Source organism: Lepisosteus oculatus, chromosome 12 (assembly GCF_040954835.1).
Source record: "Lepisosteus oculatus isolate fLepOcu1 chromosome 12, fLepOcu1.hap2, whole genome shotgun sequence".
NCBI lineage: Eukaryota > Metazoa > Chordata > Actinopteri > Semionotiformes > Lepisosteidae > Lepisosteus > Lepisosteus oculatus.
Window position 1 is genome coordinate 25,660,458 of NC_090707.1, and position 25,512 is coordinate 25,685,969.

The 25,512-nt window shown below is 37.2% G+C and overlaps 1 protein-coding gene across 6 annotated transcripts in view; it reads right to left on the reverse strand.

Annotated features, from left to right (window-relative positions):
• Positions 1-25,512, reverse strand: part of map3k13 (mitogen-activated protein kinase kinase kinase 13) — an 89,729-nt gene that overhangs the window by 34,346 nt on the left and 29,871 nt on the right. For 3 of the 6 annotated variants that reach the window (XM_006636658.3, XM_015359167.2, XM_015359164.2), the window contains 3 exons: positions 4,574-5,207; positions 3,580-3,763; positions 2,280-2,471 (listed from right to left, as the gene is read on the reverse strand). In XM_006636658.3, the coding sequence (XP_006636721.2) occupies positions 2,280-2,471; positions 3,580-3,763; positions 4,574-5,132 (935 nt within the window). In that variant the 5' untranslated portion in view covers positions 5,133-5,207. Of the gene's footprint in view, positions 1-2,279; positions 2,472-3,579; positions 3,764-4,573; positions 5,208-23,253; positions 23,319-23,892; positions 24,121-25,512 lie in introns of those variants that run through there. The other 3 variants (XM_015359165.2, XM_015359163.2, XM_015359169.2) reach the window with 2 other exon arrangements.

The window sequence follows — 25,512 nt, forward strand, 5'->3', positions numbered from 1 at the left end:
ATATATTAAAGCTATTGCTCTTGGAGTAATTATGATTAACTAATCAGTCATGACTGACTATGATAAACTTAAATAACTTTGTATTGCCAAAAGCACTACTTCTAAAACAATTAAAAACCAAACGTATCTTAATTACCTCAATAGTGAGTAGAGATAATTGGGCACAGACAAAGTGATTTAAAGCGATTTAATCTGTTGAATTTTTAACCTGGTAAAAATCAAGAAAAAGCACAAAACCCTACTTATCAAGAAAAACAAACTTCATGTCATAGGGATTTTGGAGGCTGGACTATGCGATGTAACAGCCGAACACAGTCCAAAAATGACTTATGTAAATATGTAAATATCTTACTGTGACATTCAAATTTTTATGCAGTTAACTCCTCTGCACCGGAAACACCAGGTTGCACCAACCCACACATCAGCAGTTCAATTCTGAGGATTAAACATGCAGGCCAGGTGACCACATACATTTCAAGAGCTTGTCAAGATTCATCAACACAGCAGAATAAGTGGTCGACACCTTAGGTGGACTCATAGTGGAGTCAAGTCCTCATTAATGATGAATCAAGGTTTTGTGAAGACACATCCCTAATAGAAGTGATTGTGATGAAGATGTGTAGGACAGTACACTAATCATTATACAAAAGATCAATTGATGGGGAGGTCCAAGTGTGTTTGGTCTAGGCAGGAATATCTAGTTCAGTGATTCCCAATCTTGGTCCTAGTGACCCACACACATATTGGTTTTTGTTCCAGCCGAAGCCTTAAACCTGTCACTCATTTAATAATAGTATTAATTGGAATTGTTTCTTCCCAGCTTTTAAACATGTTGGGAGATTTAAGCATTGTATTTTGTAAGTAAAATAAAATCCAAATATACAATTGAAGCAACTTCTTAGATCAAGTAAGGCTTCAATTATCTAATTAAGGTGGGATGGAATGAAAAACAGCAGATGAGTGGGAACCACCAATCTAGTTGATACAAAATTCCACTTGCAGTGATTCAGGGCAACTTGACTGTATGGCACATTGATCAAGTTCCTCCCTTGCTGCCCTTTCCATGGGCTCACTACTGAACATTAATGAGATCAGGGGGGACTATGTGTGAGATACAGGTTTAGAGATCAGGGAATGAGCATATATTTGTCCAGGCCCAATGAAAGGAATGGGAAAGAATCCCACAATATGGCAACGTGGTGCAAAGCATATACAGAACTGCAGCTGAACACCCTCCATTATTTGCAACAGTGGCCACACATGCTACTTACATGAATGTGACTTTCAAGGTAGAACCTCTGTTGATCAACACTGTTGATGGCATCATAAATTTACTAATGTCATGTCTGTTTGATACAATCTCAGTATACTAGCTACAAAACAAATAACATCTCTCCTGACAACAGAGAACAGATCTTTTGTAGTTTTATTTGCAAAAATCTGAAACTTTACCATTCACCATTGCATTCTCTTTAATTTCAACCTAATTGGGATAACTATTCATTCAACACGCAAGAAGTGAAGACAAATGCAGTTTAATAAAAACTGTATTATCAAGCCTCTTGTAACAACCAGAATTGATACTAAGAACAGAACAAGTGGTTTTTACAAACCTGCTAAAGCAGGAGTACATTCCATTCTAATCTATTGTGAGACCTAAATATAACTAGTCCTACATACCGTACACTTAACTCATAATTACTTATATTATAAAAGATTAGCTGTAAAACTTGCAAAATAATGGAACAACAGAGGCATGTTACTGCTTCTTCTTACAAAGCTCAGTATTGTGGGGGTTGCCACAGAGCTGTGAAAATACATATCCTTCAATGTGCCTTGGTTAGTTTTTCCAGATATATGCCACTCCTATGGATTTGTAGACATTACTTGGCAGAAAATGTGCTGAAACCAAAATTCTATTTTAGATGACCATCTTGAGAAAAATCCAAAGCCATTATTAGCATGAAGTAAAAACTGACTAAAAGATTTCCTGCTGAACAGGAAAGGACACCTACCCATCATTTATAAACAGAATGTGACCAGGCAGGCGGCACAGTGGCACAGTGTTTAGCATTGCTGCCACACAGCACTTAGCCAATGGGTTCAATTGCAGACCTGTGTGGAGTTTGTATGTTCTCTCTATGTTCGCTTGGGTTTTCTCCAGGTGTTCCAGTTTCCTCCCAGTCCAAAAACATACAGGTAGGTTAATTAGCTTCAGAGAAAATTGGCCCTTGTTGTGTGTATTTGCGTGACTGTCTGCTAGGGTACGTTGGACTTACTTTGGGGATTTGAGATCTCTGTGTATGATTTTGTGAAGATGTAGGTAGTTCATGCCGCTGGCTATCCCTGAGGCCCAGTCCACTAGCAGTCTTGGGGAGATTTTGCGTCCTGCTCGCAGCACCTCATACAGCTGCCCATGAGCACAGTACTCCATGATAATGCAGTAGCACGGAGCCTGTGTGCATACGCCCCTGCAAATATATACACCAAGTTCACAGGCAACACAGATCACACATTGTGTAAACTAAAGAGAACATTTCAACATCCAATACACTTGCTGGAATGAATAAACTATAATTAAGACTTCTCCGAGACATTTACACACAACTCTGTGGTCTGTAAGGCCAGTAAGCTACAAAGGAGAAGGCTGTAGGTGCAGCAAATACCAAATGCTAAAAAAACATCATGATCGTTCAGCTTTTTTAAAAAACTGGAGTGAAGGTTGCTCTTAAAAAGGACATGATTAAAGGGGTACAGCAATGCTAATTTCAGGGTTGAAAGAATCTGCATTGATGAGTGCTGTGTACACTATAATGAAAGTAAAATGTACACGTTAATGTGTAAAATCTTCAGTTTACATCATAAAATTCCAGATATGTGCAGCTCCATATTGTCATCACAATTCAAAATGAGGCAACAAAACGTACGGTGACATGAACCTCATAAGCCATTAATGGATTAGAAAGATATTATGGAACTGTTAAATGTATTATATCTTAAAACACTACACGGCCAAGACTGCTCACCACACCATTCCAAAACGTTATCTAGTCTTGTGCTACAAAATATCTTCATGTAGATATAATAATTTACTATTAGAGTCTTTATACAGTGCAAGAATTACACATTTAAAAACAGCCTGAAAGCAGGGGCAACTGCTTTATTGTTTAGTTTCAATTGATTAGTTTGGCATTTTTTCTCAAAGACTGTAAATCTTTTTTCTTTGACCTTCTTGAGACTTTCTGTTTGAGCAGGAGGGAAAGCAAGTACAGTTACTGCAGCTACACTTTCAAATCAACTGCAAATGGATTTATTTTTAATACAGTGGATACACAGAAACTAAAAGTATGGCACATATATGAAACTTAAATGGAGTATGTTTTTTGTGTTAACTTTAAATTGTGCTGATGGACCTTTTCTGTTTATAAAGCATCACTTCTGTATGGAAATAAAAATGATACATAGAACAATTTCAGCATAATAAAGGAGGAAAAAAGAGATTATCAGAATCAGTTTGGGGGTACATTTATGTCCGAATCACCCAGAGTGCAAAGAAGAAGAATGGGAGGTGTTACGTACTTGAAGGCAATGATGTTGGGGTGTTTCAGCTTCCGCAAGTGTTTAATGTCAGTCTCCTTTTGCTCGCGCACCTTCTTGATGGCCACCTCTTCGGAGTGGAACTTACCCAGGAACACAGCCCCTTGCGCGCCACTCCCCAACCACTGCAGCTCCGAGATCTCTTCAAAGGGCACTTCCCATGTGTCTGTGGGGACAACACACACATCAGACTCCCTACTGACCACAGGGGGAGCTGTTTTGACAGCTCTGTTTTAGTGCATTTCCCATCAAGATCTGGGCTTTCTAATATCTACAAAGGTACATATCAACAAACATGAACAGAGCAGTTTTATAGGTGATGTGTGTCTGTGATAAAATTATGAAGGCTGTATGCTGACTGGAAAAAAAGAATTTAGCTTCAAAATAGAATATTTTACAAAGACATATTGTTTTAAAAGACATAAAATGTTGGTCCAAGTAGAATTTTGGCCCTGGAATGATGTGAGTTTTTATGTAAATCTGAAAGCATGAAAGCTCAATTATACGTGTATATAATTGTATATACGTGTATGTATCTGACTTAAAAAAAGTTTCACGTGCTGTATTATCAAAATCTGGTAACTAGATAACCAAAAATAATTGGAAAGCCTATGGTGGATACAATGTTTTCAATCGGGCACATTTTTAAGTCTTATTTGGTGACTTTAAAATCAAAGGACAGTTTTCGACTGTAAGAACAACTTACCAAACATTTTATAGCATTCGATGCCTCGAGGGATTTATACTTTGGACAAGCCAGTTAAAATGAAGCATTACAGAACTTTACTAAGGTGTTTTTCATTTGTGTGCAGCATTAGTCATTTCTGTATCTCTTTTACTGACAGAACGTCTACTGCTGCAACAATACGGAGTTAAAAGACTGGAGATTCAAATCTTGCAGAGGCACTTTAAGGGATTTCAAGGATTAAATCCACCTTAATGACCTACTATGAATGTTGTATTGGCAAAAACTCACCTTGCTGCTGCAGTTTGTAATCAGTAGAGTAGGCTTTCCCAATAATGTTCCAAACTGGCCGAAGGCATCCAAAGAGGCCCTCCAAGAAGCCCCCACTGCCACTCCCCGTCCGTTGAAAATGCATCTTGATATCGTCATGAGCGTGAGTCTGGACACCACTACTGCCACTATGATCGGCAGGACACCCACCGCCATCCCCTCCACCGCTGCCACAGCCCTGCCCCTGCGGGGCTGTTGTGTCCACTTCCTCATTCTCCTGCAGCTGCAACACACTGTTGTCAAAATGGCGCTGTTCGCGGGATGAGTCCTCACTCACACTGGTAAGGACTGTGTTTGGGGGGCTGCTGCCGAGCACCAGTTCCTCCTCCAATGGCTGCTGCAGGGGGGGCAGGTCCTCAATGATCTGTGGAGGAGGGGGTGAAGGGGGGGTGGCAGTCATCTTGTTTGGGGGATTCCCTGTACTCAACAACTCATCCTTTAGCTTGCCCACTAGAAGGCTAGGAGAGGAGGTCCAAGCCAGCACCTCAGGGGGGCTTCCCATGGTGCTGTGGGTGTGCATGGGATGCCAAGGGCGAGAAGGAGAGGGAAGTGGATTCCTAATGCGCACTTGTGGCTTTGGACAGCTTCAAGTACCCTGCAGAGTTAAAACAGATAGCAAACTGATCAACATCCTAGAGTACAGTGAAAGGGTTCAAAATGAACAAAGCACTGCAACAATTAGCTAGATCTCACAACATTCAGTTTTAAAGTTGAAAAAGATGGCAAAAGGCCTGCACTTGGATGGAACTGTTAAGTTTTTAAAGTCAGAATGCCATAACATGCAACTCACAATCTCTTACAGATCACTATACATCAAGTATGATGGATTGTAATTTGATATTAAAAAATAACCTGAAATAAGACACGATTTATACAAAGGAGTAACTATTACAGCATATAATGCAGAAAACCCCTTTACAGTAATTACTATACACACTATTTTGCCACACCCACATAAACATATTTCAAGTTTAAAATTGACATCAGAAAACAAGCTGATAATACAATCGCCATGACAGAGCAGCTTACAATAAAAACATCAACAGCAAAAACAACACCCACCAACAAAGATGAACCATGCAATAGTTAGCACAATGTGAGTTTATCACAGAAAATTTTAACATTCACAAACATGTAGGTAGCTTTCACTACAAGTAAAAATGTAACATTTACCAATTCAGAATACTACCACTCATGAAATGTATTCCATTGTTTAGAAACAATACATAAAAAGAATTTATCGCTGCACTCTTTGTTTGGTAAAAAGTATGATCACTGCCTGTAGCTATATTCAGATTTAAAAGTCCTGTTTACTATAATAGGACAGATCATACTTATATGCCATGACAGAGAGCTTTAGTATTACTGGATATCTTCTATTATTACAATGTATATGACAATATCTGATATTTATTAGGAGATATGAAAGCTAAGCAACAGTCTGGAGCACAGCACAAAACAGAAACAAATATATGCAGAAGTGCAAATATAAATATAGGTTAATACTATTTTCATGATATAACTTATATTGTTTGTTGAACAGCATTTAAATATAAGAATTGTTTTTTATGGGTTTTAATAAAGTTAGGCCTGCATTATAAGGAGGATGGATGGCTTATGAAAGTAACTCTATCTAAATTGTTTAGTAAGTAGTAACTAATTGATGTGAAAATCTTGTCCATTCATTTCTTGAAAGAAGTCAGGCTATCAGTTTTTACAATAGGATAGTTTATTCCAGACTCCCACAAGCATTTGTGTCAAGAAATGCCTAAATGTTTTGAGTTTTAAATGTACTTCCCTTGTGTTTCCATCTGTGTCCTCTGGTGTGGGTTTAACAATTGATTCTGAAGACGTCTATAGTCTCTATATCGATTTTAAATATTTGAATTGGCTTCCATTTTAATGTTCTGCTCAAGACTAAGTTGTTTTAGTGTATCAGCATAGGGCATTCCTTGAGATCAGGATATATCTGGGTGCTTGTAAGAGCAGCAATATATTTTTTTGACCCAAATTGTATACAATATTCTAAATTAGATCTTAGTAATGACAGGTGTTGTCTAGTCTTGAATTCTCTCTTTGAATTTCTTCCTTTTAGTGCATCAAGATCCATCCAGCTCATGCCCGTTACCTAACTGGCATTGCACTCGGCTCCTATCCTTTGCCTTGTGGGTGGTGTGCCCACATAATTCCACATAGCAATTTTGGGCTGAGACATTTTTAAAAAATGGTTTCTCTGTAGAGCTACTACCCCCTGGCAGACCCAGGACATGTTAGAGGGATTATATTTCTCAGCTGGCATGGGAGTGCCTGGAGTCTCTTAAGAGGAGCTGGAGACTATTGCTGGGAAAAGGGCAGATTAGTCTGTTACCACTGCAATGGATGGAATTTGTTTTGTAGCTTTGCAAGTCCAATTTAGTGAGAATTTAGTGTCATCTGTGAAGTTCACTAATTTACTAATTTTATAGGAATATAGGTGAATCTGAATTTAGAAGAGTAGCAGGTCTCATAGTATCCCTGTTTGACTCTTCTACTTAATTATTGCTAATTATTGTACATTACTCCAGTTTGAGGATTCACACCTTACCTGTACTCATTTACACGTTCATAAACCAACTGCCTGTATTTCATTGAATGCTTACTGTCTGTAACTTGAAAATCAATCGTTTACCAGGGGTACAAATTATATTATTTAAATTAACTTGAATAAAACATTAAGAAGTAGAAAACTGAAGGGAAGTTAAGTCTTAAGTATTTCACAGTGATATTGTGCTTCTGTAGAACTGTAACGCAGTGGGGACATAATGAGCACACTGATTAGATTAGATACTGTTCTTTTCTCGTGTTCTTTGCTAGCTTATCCTTAAAACTTAAACAAACCATCACTATGGCAAGAACAAACAGGAATAGTGTCAAGTATAAAAACATGTACAGTGCTCTCAAAAATTATTGGGACAAGAGTTCAAATTAGCCCATTATAGCTGTCTGCTCATGAAATTTGGATTTCAAATCACAAGATGAATATGATACAGAAGCAGAGAATATCCCCTTTTAACTATGGGTATTTTTATGCATAAATGTTTAACAATTATACAACAAGAGCACTTTTTTTGTTCAACCCCCCCACATTTCAGATGAGCACAAACGGGGACAAATGGGTTTACAGCTGTTTCTAATTGCCCGGGTGTTGCATGTTGCATAAATTTCACACAAATACAAAAAGATCTAGACATGGTGAGATCTTTTGAAACTGCTTCTGAAGTCTTTCACTTGAATTTGTCAGCAAAAACCAACATACAAATCAGAGAACTCATTATGACAGAAAAGGCCATTCTGATAATGAGAGGAAAGAAAATTTGTTAAGACTCTTGAGATTGCAAAATCAACAGTCTGGAAAGGGAAAGAAATGAAGGGAGCCCAAAAAGACAAATGTAGTGGAAGACAGAAAAATATTTCTAAGAGTAAAGAAAAAAAACAAAATTACTGTTAGTGAAATCAAAAATATCCTCCAGAGTGTGGGGATCAGAGTGTGCAAATATCGAGTACCACAATCCACAGGAGAGTTCACCAGAAAAATGCAGTGGCTGTACTGCAAGATGTCAGCCACTCATCAGCAGCTCAAGAATAGAACAGCTCAATTGGAATTTGCAAAAACATATTGTGATGACTTCTGGAACACGGTTTTGGTTTATGGAGAGACCAAAAAAAAAACATCTATCAAAGTAATGGAAATGCTGAAGTGTGGCAAAAAAGAGGAACATCCAATGACCATACGTATACCACGTCTTCAGTAAAGCACGGTGGAGGGAGTATGTCTAAATCTATACTGGTCTTGGGCATGTATAGCTGCTTCCGGAACAGGCTCAATGGATTTTGTTGATGACTTAACTGAAGATGGCAGCAGTAGGATGAGTTCAGAGATAAACAGATCTTGTATGCAAATGTAAGAAAAAAGGGCACTACATTTTTTGGGCTGCAGTTCATTATGCAGCAGTACAATGACCAGAAACATATTGCATGCTTAACACACAGGAGTTCATCAGATGGAAAAAGTAGAACATTTTAAACTGGCTATGTCAAGCAACAGATCTGAATCCAATTGAGTATGCATTTCATTTGTTCAAAAGAAGACTTAAGGCAGAACGCCCAACCAACAAGCAACAACCTAAAGAGGCTGCAGTTAAAGCAGACCATCTCAAGTAAAGATACAAAGAGTCTGGTGATGTTAATGGGATGGAAGCTGGATGCAGTTATTGCATGCAAGGGATTTGCAACAAAATACTGACTTTTTCACTTTTTTAATTTGCTTCAAGTTAAGTGTCCCATTACTTATGGTCACCTCACCTAGATTTTGGGAGACTGAACACAACATACAGTATGCTTTGGTTGAAAAATATATCCTAAAAGTAAATGCTGACCTTTTGATCTCTGACTCAGAATAATTTGTTTTATGTTAATTTCAATTTCTTGTGTATATAACAGATTTTTGCACAGCATGTTGACAATTCTGCCACTATATAATTCTGGCGATATTACAATTGAAGAAGACTGCAAAAATCAAACCTGTACTTCAGGTCTTTTGATTTCTAATATATGTCAATGATTTCTTCCCAGACACAGTACCCATACACAATCCAAGTCACAGTGGCTTCAGGGAACAAAGTTCAAATTGATCAATTACAATTTAAGGACATCAGTGTTTCAAGAGAGGCCATATGGACTGGCTACTCTGTTCATCAAGATAGTATAGAAAAAAGGATTCGATAACAGGATCTGCTGCAAGGAAGACCGGGTAGGTAGACTTTATAATGCAGACAGATTGACACCATGTTTGGTTGAGTTGTTGTAGCTGTATGATTACATAGCTAGATGTGTTGCATCTTATAGTATACATAACAGGAAGCATATAATTATATACACAGAACATAACAGGTTGCTGCTACTTCTGATATTAATTTCCATCTGTACACATTATTAAGGTGGCCCTGAACAGGCTGGTCCCAACCTGGGACATCATGGTTCACAGAATTGCCATATGGAATTGACCTATAACTAATGGGTTTCTCATATTTATTTTCCTTACTGTATTTTATATTCAAACACTAGATTAATACAGTCATTCCCTCTAGTACATGCTGAGACAACTGAGTTGTCTTTCAAAGAAAACAATTGTTACCCATGTCTACCATTACAGTTTTTAACTGCTGATATCCCTAATGGTTTTCAGAGGAAAATACAAAATCTCACATCATAACCACTTCTGTCATTGCTCATACATTGCTGAGTTCATTATATTAAACTTTTGTAATTGATGCGTAAATGGAGCATACCTCCTCCTTACACTATGCCTGTTCATTTTTTGCAAGTCTAACTCATATAGTTTCTGAGATCTTTAATTGATCTACTGTAGCTTAGGTTATACAGTAATGTTTGAATGCCCTTTTGTGTCTCTCCAAAACAGCGTGCATCCATTAATACCTTACAATCAATCATCACTCACTCTTGCCATGCCATGTACAGTGGATATAAAAAGTCTACACACCCTTATTGAAATTACAGGTTCTTGTGATGCAAAGCCAGAAATCAAGATCATGTCAGACATTTTTCCATCTTTAATGTGACCTTGCAACCAACAGAATTCAAGAGAAAAACAAATACATATTTATTAGGAAAAATAATTGAAATTAAAAAACCTACAACAAACTGGTTGCATATCAAAGGCTTTACTTCACAAAAACCTGCAATTTCAATAAGGGTGTCTAGACTTTTTATATCTACTGCATCTGTGATTTTAATTTTATCACAATCACCCAGTAGCTCAGTATCTTATATTTCTTGTATTTCGCTCCTAGATCTCCTGGCATTTAGGTACATACAGATTTGACATAACACTGCACATGGTTTCCATGATTCGATTTTCTTATGGAAAGTATACTGTTTAAGCCAATGTCATTTGTCTCAACATGAACAAAAACAGTGTCTTCACCTGTTTTTGACAGGAGCCTGTCTACTCTATGTACAATGTCAACCACCTCAGATCCAAAGAGACAGAATATGGTTGTTGACTGGGTTTATGATGTGGATATCAGTGTTCTTGACAGTAATAAAAGTAGTTTCCAACCACTTCTCCACTATTGCCCTTTTTCATGTGTCCTTGGTTTACTTGGCACTTAACAACATTGTTGTGACGGCTGAACTTAAATATCTGTGATGATGAGATCTTTGGAGCTGCTGTCCTGACTTTCCAGGTTGTTGAGTAGAGCAAACATGTTTGGCTGTGTGATGTTTGGGGGAATTATTACTATAGCCATTTCCAAGCCCTTGTTGTTTGTGCTCAGATGATTAAGGAACACATATCTCAATGAATGTGGTATTGGTCAGTTCCTCCTCCTGGTGCTCTCAGTTCCTGCAGTTCCTTCTACAGCAAAGTACGTTATCAAAGAAGAATGGGATTTTACAGGTATATGAACCAATAGGACAGCTACATCTTAGGTCCTGCCTCAACATTCCAACATTTCTAGGCCATAGTAAAAAGCAGAATTTCTTCTTTTGCAGTCATTCTTTTATAGGTTTGATTGCTTAGGATCATTGTTTTGCAAGACCCACTTTTGGTTCAGCTTCAGGACATGGATGACATTCTCCTCTAAAATCTTATGATACAAAGCAGAATTCATGGGTGTGTCAAAAATGGTAAGCTGTCAAGGTCCTGGTGGAACAAACCAGCAACAAACATGCTGTTTAAATGTTTAAAAGCAGTGTTCGGTTTTCACCAAGGTTTTCCATTAACCTCCTGGGCAGTGATTGTGAAAGATTGGAGAAACACTTGAAACCTCTCCATTTGTACACTATCTGTCTCACACTGGGTTGGTGGGGTCCCAAATCCTTAGAAATGGTTTTGTAACCCCTTTTGGATTGATGAGCATCAATAACTCTTCAGAGATCATTCAGTTTTAGGAGGTCTGAAATTAGTAACTATATACCAATATTAGGGATATTTGCATAAATATTGGTAAACATATGAGATTACTATTTATCGTTATGGTTTACAAACTTTTTTCAGCATTTTGCATAAGTATTCAATTACCAAAACTTTATATTTTTTCAGGGCATATGTCCATCAACTAAAACTCAAAAGAAGTTGGGTCATGCAACATGACAACGATCCAAAACACAGGAGTAAATCAGCAACAGAGTGACTCAAACAGAAGAAATTCCATATTTTAGAATGGCCAAGTCAGCGTCCTGACCTCAATCCCATTGAAATGCTGTGGCGTGATCTGAAGTAGGCCTTTGAAGCAAGACATCCCAAAAATATACATGTTTGTGTATGTTGTTTGTTAAATAAGAGTGTCTTTATTTATTATGATGACTTAGATGGAGATCAGATCAGATCACATTTTAGGAGCCATTCATGCAGAAATCAATAAAATTCCTTAGGGTTCACAAACCTTTTCTCACAACTGACCTGTGAACTGAACTGAAAACTGAACTTGTTCTCACAACTAATTTTTCTTTTCCTTAACAAAGTGAACTTGCACTGCACATAACAATGTAATACCCTAAGGAGACTTTCTAAGACAAATGGAAAATGTCCTTGTTCAAATGTTTAGCTTTGACAAGCCTACTTCCAGTAATCAAGGGATACAAAGTCCACTTGCAAGAGAGAACAATGGTTGTTTTCTGACCTTTAGCCTTTTGTACAATACATTGAACCCACTTTGCTACTCCTCTGGACTGGGTAACATAAGACTGGTGAGAGCCACAAAGCTGCCAGGAGCCCATGAATTATGCAGGACTGTTTCTCTATGGGGCTGCAATGATTTGACGTTGAAAGATAAGGAGGAAGGAGAGACAGCTCTCTCAGGTAACACTATAAATCATTTCTCTCTATGTGCGAGACAGGAGAACTTATTTGTGTTTATGTTACTCTGTAATTCCACCCTGGAAGTTCTTGATGAAGATAGGTTTCAGTCAGACAGCTGGGTGGGGGAATGTGGTTGGTCAGTGTTGAGGGAAGGAGACTGAAGAGACCAGACAACTTTGTAGGCAATGTGCTTCCTCTCCCCTCGGTCCTAGAGTCTGTGATGGAAAGCTGCTCAAAGACACACCAGGGTGTAGTGGTTACTTGCTGTAATCTTTCACCAGCCTAAGGCCAAAAGAAGTACAACAAAAAACTCCATTATAGTAAATTCATTTCACAATATGACTTAACAGAAAGCTTCACATATGAAGGTTCTTTTATTTTTGAACACAAGATATGTATGAAAATGCAACCCTGATCAAGTCTGTGGGTACAAACAACAGACTTGAGCTATTATACAAACTAAGCACAATGCATGTAGTGCAGCCACTGTAGGACTTCAAATAACTAATTTTATGAAAATATACACTGGACCTAATATGAAAATAACAATTATATAATGTTTTTAATAAGAAGAAGATTAATATTTCACATTTACTGGGTATTGATGTATTTCTTTATGAAGAAATGTCAATCACTTAAAAATGATAAGGTCTCACCTGAAGTCTTATGTGAAAAAGTTAAATTCTTAAGAGTGGACAGTTGAGAAAAGTACAGTCCCACATGGAAGGTAGATGTCAGGCCCATCCTTGAACAATTTGTGGAATGAAACCAATTAGTTAAGCATTTTAGACAGTAAACACTGGTAATGGATGCCCATCAACTCCCCTTCCTTCCATATCCCCCTGCCTGGATTTTATCAGCTGCACTCCTAATTAAGTCCCTTCAGTCAGACAGAAATGTAAGTGATCGGGACAGTAGCATTCCAAGGTCTGGTAATGAGAGGGCAGCAGGGCTAACATTAATCAGAGTCCATAGTGAATTATTGATGCTCTCAGTGGCTTTTAGTCCATTAATAATGGCTGGACCTTATCAGCAAAACCTGGGTCCACTGGTATCATTTACAGTTCTATAGGTCTCAGCTGGTGTCTGAAGACAGACATCAGAAGTGCTGAAGGACATCATTCTCCCCTTCAACATTTGTTGGCCTCCTTACTGAATTAAAGTACATATGATGGAAAGCAAAAATGAGAATGGAAAAAGAAGGGTACAACTTTGAAAGACACATTAATACTACAAAACGATAATATTTCTAGGTACCTGGACACTTCACATGTATCCTGTACTTTAAGTATTTTCTGTCCCTGTTATACTGTAAGCCACACTGATATCTTTTATTAACACTAACATGGCAATGATGATTGTATTCAAACTAAACTATCCAATTATTACTGCTGCACTTACAAGTACTGTATTTTAGCAAACTATGTAGGACAAGATAGACAAGAACTTTCGGGCGGTGCAGTGGCTCTGTGGCTAAGGATCTGCGCCTGTGGCTCGAAGGTTGCCAGTTCATATCCCATGGCCGGCAGAGGAATCCTACTTTGTTGGGCCCCTGGGCAAGGCCCTTAACCCCAACTGCTCCAGGGTCACTGTATAAATGGCTGACCCTGCGCTCTGTCCCCAAGCTTCTCTCCCTGTCTGTGTGTCTCATGGAGAGCAAGTTGGGGTATGTGAAAAGATAAATTCGTAATACAAGAAATTGTATATGGCCAATAAAGTGATTTTATCTCTTCTCTCTTTTGGCCTGCAAACAATGGAAGCTGCTACTAAACTATATGATGTAATTTTCAGCATAAATCATTCAGACTAACAAAAAATTAAGGCTTATATCACCGTAATTACAAACACAGATGATATTTAAAAATCCTTGAACCTTCAAAGTCTTACATTTTGATATTTCTGATATAGAGCAAAATATTTAAAGGTGTCAAGTAATATTAGACCCTCATTAGATATATATATCTTGTCTAAAAGAAGTGCAGCCTTTATTGTTGTTTTCATGATTAGGCAGACTGCAAGCAAAGCTTACATTATGCTCATTTAGTTATTAGTAACATAAAAAAGAAAACAATCTTCTTTCCATTTTTGGATATAATCAGAATACTGGTTCTTGTAGGTACATTGTTTGAACTACCAGTATGTTGGTTATATTTTATGTGGAAAACCATATGGTGGTTTAGAAACAGCAGATTACTGTGCATCACACGACAAAGGAAAATTAAATGGCTTTTCCTTATCCTAGAAGAAACGCCTGTAGGTTTACTGTAAAGCACAGATGCCTAATAGACATTCAAATATAAGATGTTGTGAAGTGGAACTAATGGCATTGTGTAGGGAGGCCGATATAAAAAAAAAACTAGTACATTCATTTTCTGAGGGTTCTCTTTTCCAATGAAGCAAAAAATGATGTACCAAAAGTAGTGCAATGAATTATACTACAAGAGGATTATTCACTTCCTGGAATAAGGCTTAGAACAGCCCTGGAATTGCATGTTTTTAATTCTTTACGAAAGATTGCTTTTGTAGGCTGTATTTTTTATTCCTGTGCACATGTGAGTAGTTGTGTTTCTGCGTTTCTACTTGTGAAAGTAACAATAATGGAAAATGTTGGACTAGTCATTCCTACATTTATAAAATGCAATTGCTGAAGTGTTTTAGTGCTACAAAGGTTAATACAAGTTATTTTGCCCAACAGGTTTCAGAGTACTGGGTAAGATTAAGGAGCTTTCCTAACACAAAACCCTACGATTAACACTGAGTTTTTTATTTTTATTTTGCAGTGTCTTAGCAAAGTAAATGTCAATCTAACCCCAAATATGTTAAAATAGTCATGTAAAAACTATTTTTGTAATGTAATTTATGAAATGTAATAAAATAGGGAGAAAATTCAGATATAATAAACCAACTAATCACAATTTCATCGTAATAAAAAGGGGCCATATCCTGTAACTTGGAATTCCCAATAGTAAGTAGGCATCACAGCTGTAAACACTTAATAAAAAAATACATTTTATTAAAAACTAAAGGTGTGTATGAGTAGAGCCACTGAGGCAGGTGTGTGAGGAGGTGTGTTCAATACGTAAACCAGGCACTCCAAGTTGGCTAAAATTTCACATGCCTACAAGGCCTGATTTGAAAACAATCAATATCCACTTGAGCCGTGCTCTAAATCTGATAACTCCTGTGGGAGAACGAAGATCCAGGACAGTACAAAGAGAAGGAGAGGGAGACAGAGTAAACGAGGCTTAATCCGATAATATATAGACTGAGGGACAGAAAGGCTATCAAAAAAAAAGTCAACCCCCAATAAACCCCTAAGCACAAGAAACCAACACTTATTGTATTTCTTAAATTAATAACTGGTTACAATTTTTTAACACCCTATTTATTTAACTGCCGATGGTGAATCCGTTAATTTCTCTATTACAGGCCTCATTGCAGCCAAAGAAGTATGCAAAATAATTTCACAAGACCTATTAAACATGTTCGAGAATCACTTTGTTTTTCACCACACTACATAGCCAGAGCATAAACAATAGCATTTTCCACCTAATGGAAGCCTTACACAGCTCCTGATGTTAAAACTGTAAACTCATAGGAGTCTTAGCCAAGCACAGGAAAATCTGCCATTTATAACCTACTAAATATGGTGGCATACATAAAGAATCGTAGTCACAGTTTGATAACACAACTGATACAGTGCTTTGCAAAAGGTTTCAGACCTTTCCAACGCTGTTCCATTAGAGAAGTTATAAAACTTTGCATACTCAAGCATACTGTTAATGATGCATTTTTAAAACGTAATATTTTATTCAAAACCCGAATGTTCAAACTGAAGAGGATACTGAGGATAAATTACAGTTTTAGCTTTGGTTAAAGCACAAGTCTTTATGGGAAAGCACCAACTTTGCAAAGGGTTAGTGCATTTTCTGTAGATTTGCTTAGGCTTTGTTAAGTTGCATAATAACAGCTTAGGGAGAGTACTTTTCAAGTCTTTCCATAGATTGTCAATAGCATTAAAGTTAGGACTTTGACTAGGGCACATTCACTTTCTTATTCTAAAGGCCCTGAAGTATAATTCTGGCTTTGTGATTTGGATCACTATCCTGCTGAAAGGTGAATTTTTGACCCAGTTTTAGGGTCTGAAGCAGGTGTTCCTCTCAGACCTACCAGTACTTTTCTCCATCTACATCTTGTTAAGCTTTCCAGTCTCTGCTAATAAGAAAAAAGCTATAACAAAATGCTGCCACCACCATGCCTGACAGTAGGGATGATGATGTCTGTGCAATGCACTGTGTTGGGTTCAGATGTAGTGCTTTGCATTTAGACCACAAAGTTTCAAATTTGTATCATCACTCCACAAACCCCTTTGCCATATGTCTGCATCACTTAGGTACTATGTTGTAAATCCCATAAGGGGTTTGAGACAAGACCTTGGTGGAATGACAAGGATATTGTTGACATTATATCCCATCTTGGCCCCTGAGCTCTGTAACTCTTTCAAAGCCATCATTAGCCTTGCTGCATCATCCCTTAACAATTTCTTCCTTGCCCAACTGTTCAGTCTGAAGAGAAAATTTGATCCAGACAGTGACTGGGTGCTTTCCACTTCACCATGCTCAAAGAAAGATTAGTCTTTGAAATGCTTTTATGCCTTTCTCTTATTCAGTGTTTATTCAGCTCTTAGGTTTTCATGGTTGAATCTTTGCTTGAAATTCACTACCTGACCGAGAACAGTTACTCAGTCAACAAATTATTCTCTACTTACAAAAGATCAGAGAATATTTTCACATGATCTTTCTTATTCTTCTTTTATGACATTTTGTAGCTCTCTGGGAACTATTTGTGATCCCTTTTTTGTAATCATCAAACTGAAGTGTTTCAAACAGAAGTACTTGTATGTTACAGGAATATGGATCAAATCAGGCCGTCTTGCACTGGAAGAGTACCAACACTGCAGAACCATAGAGTCGCAGTTGCTTATCTGCATAAGTACAAAACTCTCTTAACAGTTTAATGTCTAATGTTTAAGATCAGATATACTGTGAAAGAATGGAACCTGAGTTCTAAATTGTATGTAATTTTAGACACAAGAAGATCCTATGGTTAAGCTTGTCACCACACGGTTCCCAATTCATACCTAGATCTTACTTTTATCGCGAACAGGGCACAGAACCTCCTTGTGTAATGCCTTTTGGATGAGACATTAAGCTGGGTAAGTAATTCTCTAAGAGCAGTTGCTCATATTTGACTCTTTTTCATAGACTCTGTACAGTAAGTCACTGTTCAAAAAGCAACTGCTAAGTGACTAATTGTTATTAGTCAGAGGAATGCTTGTGAATCTGGTGTTCTGCTTCACTGAGGGTTAACCTAACAAATTATTTCACACAGGCTTACAAAAATGTTCCCCTCACACAGCCTATTTCTTAAAACATTTCTTTACAGATCAGTTTAACAGCCTTCAGCAAAAGAGGTTAAATATATTAAACTAAAAGTTCAAACAGGAATGTTTCAGCAGTTAGAGTATGCCATTTGTACTAAGAACAATGCCCTGGATTAAGAAATGTATTGAAAAAGGCCTAAATCAAAATTGGAGCAATGTCTAAACCACAAAAATATGCTCAGTAAACAAACTGCATGAATACAATAATAAACTTTATTTTCAGTTCTAGCTCAATGATATTTTTCTTTTCACACAGCTATAGTGTGTACAATAAGTACTCATTTTCCAAGGCACATAAATAAAGCATTTCATCCCTTCAAATTGCAACAATAATGTATGATGTTGCACAAAGGTCATCATAATTTTCTACAAAGATAAGGCTTTCTCTAGGACTGATTTTCTTTCTTGTCTAAGCGAAAATGTGGAGAGCAACTGTAGAATAAGTGGCAATGTCACTCATGGCCTCATTAGCAGAAACCTGTCATGAGCAGTAGGGTGCTGACTTTGAGAAAACATCTGCTGCCTGAACAATGAGGCAATTTAGCTTCCATTTTATCACAGAAAGCATTCTCTCTATGCCTCTCTGGCACAGAATTATCCAGTGCCTTCTGTTGTATGTCTGCCCCCAGTCTCTGCTTTCGGCAGGCATATGCTTCCAGGCATTTGACATTTTCAAGCCCTTCTGTAGGCCACAGGCTACTATATTGAGTGTGAAAAAGACGGGAACCAAGATACTTGTATCCCTACAGTTCACTGAATAGTGCAGTTTCATTTCCTCTTCATCTTCCAGAAGGTTTGCTCTTCTCATTAACACCCTCAGTATAAATCAACGGCTCCTCTGCATGAGAGAGACAAACAGGGATGCAATATCAAGCTGCTCTTTCTTCACATTTCCTCTATTCACATTTAGCTACTGTCATGTGCAGAAAAGGTCAAAGGAGGAAAAGAAAAGGGGACTGTATACAACAATAGCAATTAGTTATTTGCTGTGTCAAACTGGCACAGCAGTAGACAGAAGCCAGTTGATTTAAACTGTTATATTACAAGGATTCTACAAATTTCTACAAAACAATTTTAGTTTCTTCATCAAAATAACTAAATGGATAATTTTAGTATTTCCCAATGGTTACTGTGCTCTTAAAAAAAGCAGAATGTAATGCAATTTATTTTTTCATAAATTTGTCTTAATCCCCAGCTCTAAGCTTACTAAAGATGATATCTACTGATATTATTAGTGATACTCTTTAGGGTCTATTTCATAAGCAGTATATTAAGTATGATTTACAATAAAAATCAAAATAAGTCCATGTAATAATGCTTTACGCTTTTGTCATTGTTTCAGCCTAACTACTGTATATATTACTACAGAAAGACTGAGAAAAAGTTAACTTTAAAGTTCTGGGTGTAGTTCCATGGAAGTTTAGTTTTTACAGCCTTTCTCAACCGCTATTCTGAAACAATTAACAGGATATAAATTCCACATTGCAATGTAAGAAAGATCTATGATTTTAGGGTCAAAATAAGTCTATAAGCGCATGGTTTCTTTAATCTTTTAATTTTTAAATGATCTTTCTTTGATTAACATACAACATATATTATAACATAACATATTTTGTTTTTTCAAGTTAAAAAAGGATTACGTTTTCTTTCAGTTGGGAAAAAAATTACCTAGTTGTTTAGGTCTAGTTTTCAGTCTTGGCACCAATTAAGTCTTTCATTGGCTCATAACGAAGACACAAGGAAAAAAGTCCAGAGCTGACAGCAAAGCAGACACATGACCTTTCAGTACTTGTTGGACAAAGGACAGATTAAAGACCTATCTTCCTGCAGTGTTAAATTCCAGGCCTCTAAAACACTAGTGTCTTTTAGTTTTACTTCATTACTAATTTTATTTTCAAATTTAAAAACTTGAATGACAATCTGAAAGCTAAATTTTAAACAAATTATTGTTGTTCTACATGACAACAACTTGTAGACAGTAAAGGACATGGAAGTGAAAAGATGACTCTGATGACAGTGATGGAAGTGATTCTTCCTTTTCTGCAGGAGAAAGGTAAAAAGCAATAGAGTTGAGAGAAAGATGCTGGGGCTTCCTGAATGGCTCAAAGGATGTAAAACCGAGATCTATTATCACAGTCCTGAGCCTGAATTACACCACTGACTAACTGGGACTCAGTCCCCAACCCCCAAGTGGCGACGCTCAGCCAATTGTGAAACACAAGCACTTGTGAGAGTAGGATAGGATTAGTCATTCAAGGCTCCCTTGGCTTTCAGCAACACCTGTGACCTCCTGGATGCTTGTATGATGTACTATTGGTGAGGGATGTGTTTCTTGTCCAGTCAGTGCTGAACCTTTGGTACGGGGCTGTGTTGCATGTAAAATGTTAAAAGTGAGTGCCTCAATGGCTGGCGGGCCAGAGGACTCTGCCTACACTTCCTTATTCCTACCCGTGTAGTCCATGGGTTCGTAAGCCGCAAATCCAAATTACTGGTTAAAACAAAAACAACGGGCAATTCTAAATTTAGAGAGAAAAAAGAAAGGTCCCGGTGAAACAAGTACAGTATGTCTGTGTCATGATGTGCCTAACAGTGCCAGGTTTAACATTAACATAATTTATAAAATGACAGTAAACTGTTGGTTTAAAACATTAATAGTAGGAAATAGTGTGTCACTTATTGCCAAATGTTTGTAAAATTATGCATTGCAAATGCACACAACTACAATTGCGAAATCATGTTTGCTAGCCCTATAAATTTGTCATTAAAATATATTTGGCAATTGCAGTCAACACAGTCAATGAAAATTGCTCCTATGCCTTTCTTTCATTAATATAAAATCTCTAGATTTCATTTTGTGTTGTAATTATACTGCATAAAATTTGCTAGACATTTTGAAACACAAAACCCATATAAGCAACTGACCATTGATATTCCTGAATTTCAAACATGCTGCCTTGCAGCATTAGACAATTGCATCATGTTACATACACTCTTTTATCCCCAAAATGTCAAACTGTGATGTAATCACTGTTTAGTACACATACAATATTTTTCAACTCATTTATACTTTTATTGGTTCTATTTCGTCCTATTTCTAAGAATAAACCAAGTATGTCATTGTACTAGCTACCACAAGCTATTGTACTTTTTCCATTATTGATAGGAAGGTCCAGTATTTCTGATTTTACAGATAAAATTCCTCTTTAGCAGATCCTGTCTGTTAAATCTGAAGTCTGTTATTGCAAAGTTTTTTTATTGTATAAGATATTTACACAGTACATTATAGTAACTAATATCCTGTACAATATTAACACTATTTGATAATACAAGAGTTCATTATTATGTTAACTAGGTTTCAAAAATAATCATCATTAATAAGCATTATTGTTCTTATTCCAATGACTATACAATTCTAAAATGTGGGAGATTGGGATATATTTTTGTGAGACCTGGGAACAAGTCAGAGGCTTTTACATGTAATTGTGATTTAATTTTAGATTTACATGTTTCATCATATATATGTTCATAGAACAAATCACATTCATAAATCAAGAGATGTCTATATTAAGATTATTTTGGGGTGCAAACAATGTAATTAAAAGAAACAAAATAAGTTTGGTACAGTAAGTTACTTCTTCACCTGAACATCATACAAGCAATATTTGTGTCAGCCTTTTGGCCAACCTACTCCAGACAGTGTGGATTAATGAGGTAGAGATCCCAGTCCATTGGAAAAGGCAAGTTAGCACAACCAATTAACCTGGGAGAGAACTGGAGTACCCAGAGAAAACCCATGGTAAACACAGTATCAGTATGAAAGGCAGAGAGTAATGTAAATGTCTGCCTTTTAGTAGTATCCTCATGTTTTTTTACAATGGTATAGAGTGGAAGAATACCCTGTGTTTATGGTATACATCAGGGGTCTGTACAGAACATTTGAAACCACAGGAGCTTTTATTTTTGCTAATACAAAGTGATACATTGAAAAAATTATTTGTTTTACCTTTAGTCCCATAGTACATAGCATAGAGTAAGATAAATGCTTGCCTGAAATAAAAAGTTGGAGCTTTGACTGTCAGTAAACTCTTGTGGAAAAGGTGAGTGAGGAGTGTGTCACAGATATACAAAGAAGCAAAAATGGTTGATGTGCTGACTGTCATAATTAAAATTCTTAATTACCCAAAACTGAGTGAGAGATTCTGTAAGGCTGGAATGGAAAAAAACCTTAAGCTGTAGAAGTCAGAATATAACTAAATTTCAGACAAGACACCTTGACATTTCATATTTATATGCACACACTAACAACCTCCATCTGTACACAAGACCTTGGAATCATGAAACAAAATCAACTTCATTCATAAAACCCATCGGCCCTCTGCTCTACTGGAACAGAAAGGGGGCGCATCGAGAGAATCACGAATGAGAATGCGGGGACCTCAATGCCTTGTCATTTGCTGGCGTTATGCGTCACCTGCTGAAGCCTATATAGTAAAGCAAGCACTCAACAATGATCAGCTGTCGCCACAGCACAAAAAATTCAAAAAGGTATGCCTCAGAAACACCACACACTCAAACACTACTTAAATTCCCTGCAGTGTGTTCTCCTGTTAAACCCGGTATGTGTGTTTGGATCTTACAATTTATTTAACCTTCTTCCAGTATTGCAAAAACTGACAGCCTCCTCCTTCCAGTATTGCAAAAAATTGCCTGTTTTGGAACATGCAAAATCCCAAACTACCAACAGCCATCAAAATATGCCATTTTTTCTTGTAAGTTTCAGGATAACTGTACTGAAACATTTTATTTTCAATAATATGACTCACCAGTACAAATGACAGGGCCACATCTATGTGTTTGCCAAACTGGCTAAACCTTTTAAATGTTAAGATTTCAGACCAGTAGCAAAGGACATTGGAAAATCTTAAACTGCTGAAGGCAAGACTGTCCTGCTTGTAAACACAAATATTGCCACTACAGGAACATCAGATGTCATACAGAAAAACATAAAATACCATATTGCAAGAAGTCTTCCACAAGATGATTATAATTACCATCCACACAAAGGATCAGAGGAGCACATGACATACTGTATAATAAGGAACTCAAGTCTAAAATTGGCATTTCTGTAGGGCTAGGCCAAAAACAAATCGACTGCAAACACTACTGCAGACTTCTTCATTTGGCTTAGCATTACAGACCAAGTTCCACAAAACAAAATCAATAAATAAACTTGCCGTTCAACACAGAATGTCCTACTGTAGCTCACCCAAACCAAAACATGCAACAAAAAAAGTATATGGTACCAGAGAATATATAGACATGATATATAAAACTTACATGAATGCTGATGAATGTCGATATATTAGAAATAGTTATTATTCATTGGTTTTACTGAAGAGCCCAGCAAGGGAAGAAAACAGACAAAACAAAGCAAATCCACGACTAAGTGTTCTCCCCCTGCTGTAGCAATATCAAAGAATAATTGCAGCCTGTCTGTCACCTGAGCCATTAATTTCAGCTGATCCTCTGTCTGCATTCGTCTGTACACCAAAAAGACCACAGATGCTGCACAAAGTCCTGCCCCCATTATGTAAATCCAGCTTAGAACCTGGCAACAATGCAGGCTTATTACAAATGGATAAAGATCTCAGTCAAATCTGGAGACAGAGGAGAAAGCAGTTCATAATGTCCCCCATGCTGCTATTTGTTTCTCCAACAAAAGGTTTAAACATCTCTGCATCTTTTCAAGAGCCTGTCTACCGAAAAACATCTGCTTTGCAGGAGCGCTTGAATAATGCTCTTTCTGTCACAGCCTGTCCTTCATCTAAGGGCATCAAAAATCAACTAGATCAAATCATGCATATCGTTCGGGCTAATATGGTAAAACGCAATCAGCAAAAACACAATGCCACACAAACAATGTAGTCTGCTGATAAATCAAAGCAGGTTTGAGCAACGGGACTGCTGGCTACTTACAGCAGACAGAGCTCCTTTGCATGGTCCTCCTTCTTCAGCACAGTATAGAAGAAAAAAAAAATAACACAGGAGGATGGAGAAGGAGGAGATGAAAGGACGATGCAGAGGAAATTCCACCCACTCGATCCTGCAGACCCACTGCAAAAGGCGCAGCAGAAAGGGCTTGCTGTGCTGACGTCACAGTTTCATGAATGAAGCAGACTGTTTGAGGATTCAGCTCCAGGGACACTGGCATGTGCAGTGAGAGAGGAGGGGGAAGGAGGAGGGGAGAGAGACAACCAATGGCCTTACTGTATCAGCAGACTGGCTTCCCACTAAATGAGTGGTCATAGAGTTCAGAGGAGACCACTGGTGCTTGTTTGTTGTCTCTGTGTGTTCGTGCGTGGAGCCTCTGCCTCTGTGTATTTTGATTTGTTTGTGAAAGTGTCATTTTTTGGTCTTTTCAAGTGTACTTTATCATTTTTGGAAAAACAGACCTGGGATTAAGGGGTCAAAGTGCTAGAATTCAATTTACACAAGCTAAAAAAATCCTCTTTTTTGAACTCACATGACTTCTTTGAAATGATTTCACTACTGGGTTTGAATTAAATTATTAGATTTTAATATTCGGTGAAAGTAAACAACAATGAATATTACGGAGTCCAAATTTGATAAATTACTTAAAGTTAGATCAGATTAATTTGATTCTGGTGCCAAATCTATTTTTAAAATTGCATCATCAATTGTTTCGCATATTTGTACAGGACTTTTCCTAACTCACCCTATTTCATCACTAACTCAAGCACATCAAATTTTCATGGAGCATGTGAATTTATTTAGTACTGAAGCCAGACACCCAATGTGTTAGGCTGTAAACACCTGCTATACAATGTACTGCACTTACACCCTGAGAATGGCAATGGTGGATTGACTATGGCCATATGCCAAGCTCAAAGTGAGCTATTCAACTCAATTTGAATTGCAGATGAAAACATGACATTACAGAACTAAATTACAAGAAGGTGTCACATCTTTTGAATACTGTATTGAATTCAGTAGAAGTAATGCCAGAACTAGATTTAAATTCAAACTTGTAGAGTTATATTTAATCAACTTGCAAAATGGCTTTTCTGATTGCCAAGTGAAAGTTTAGGTGCTACTTCTAATCGTTTAATGTGGGATCTTCTGCCTTAATTATTTTATCTCTTCTATCACACACACCTTTTCAGTACAGCTTTTCAGTAAATCCAACTACTTGATTTCAATCAGAATTAAATGTTAATATTTTCAACCAAACCTGCCACCACAGCACCAGATTTATTGGTAAGTTTTTGCAATTCTGACATTCTAAGACTGCAGAGTTTTCCTTGTCCATAAGCTTTACCTGCAACAGCTAACTCTACAAACTTTTTAAAAAAATAATTTATGAGCACTGATAAATAAAATACAAAAAATACTGTATAATTCATTAAATGAACAGACAACCTAAGGGAATCCTAAAGAGGTTAGAGCCTTTAAACTGAAGTTCTAACTCATTAAATACTGTAGTAGCAAAATAAATAAAAGGTGTGAATAACAATCCACTGTACACTGTACTTTAAGGATTCAAGGTGGAAAGCCTATCCACTGACATAAAATGAA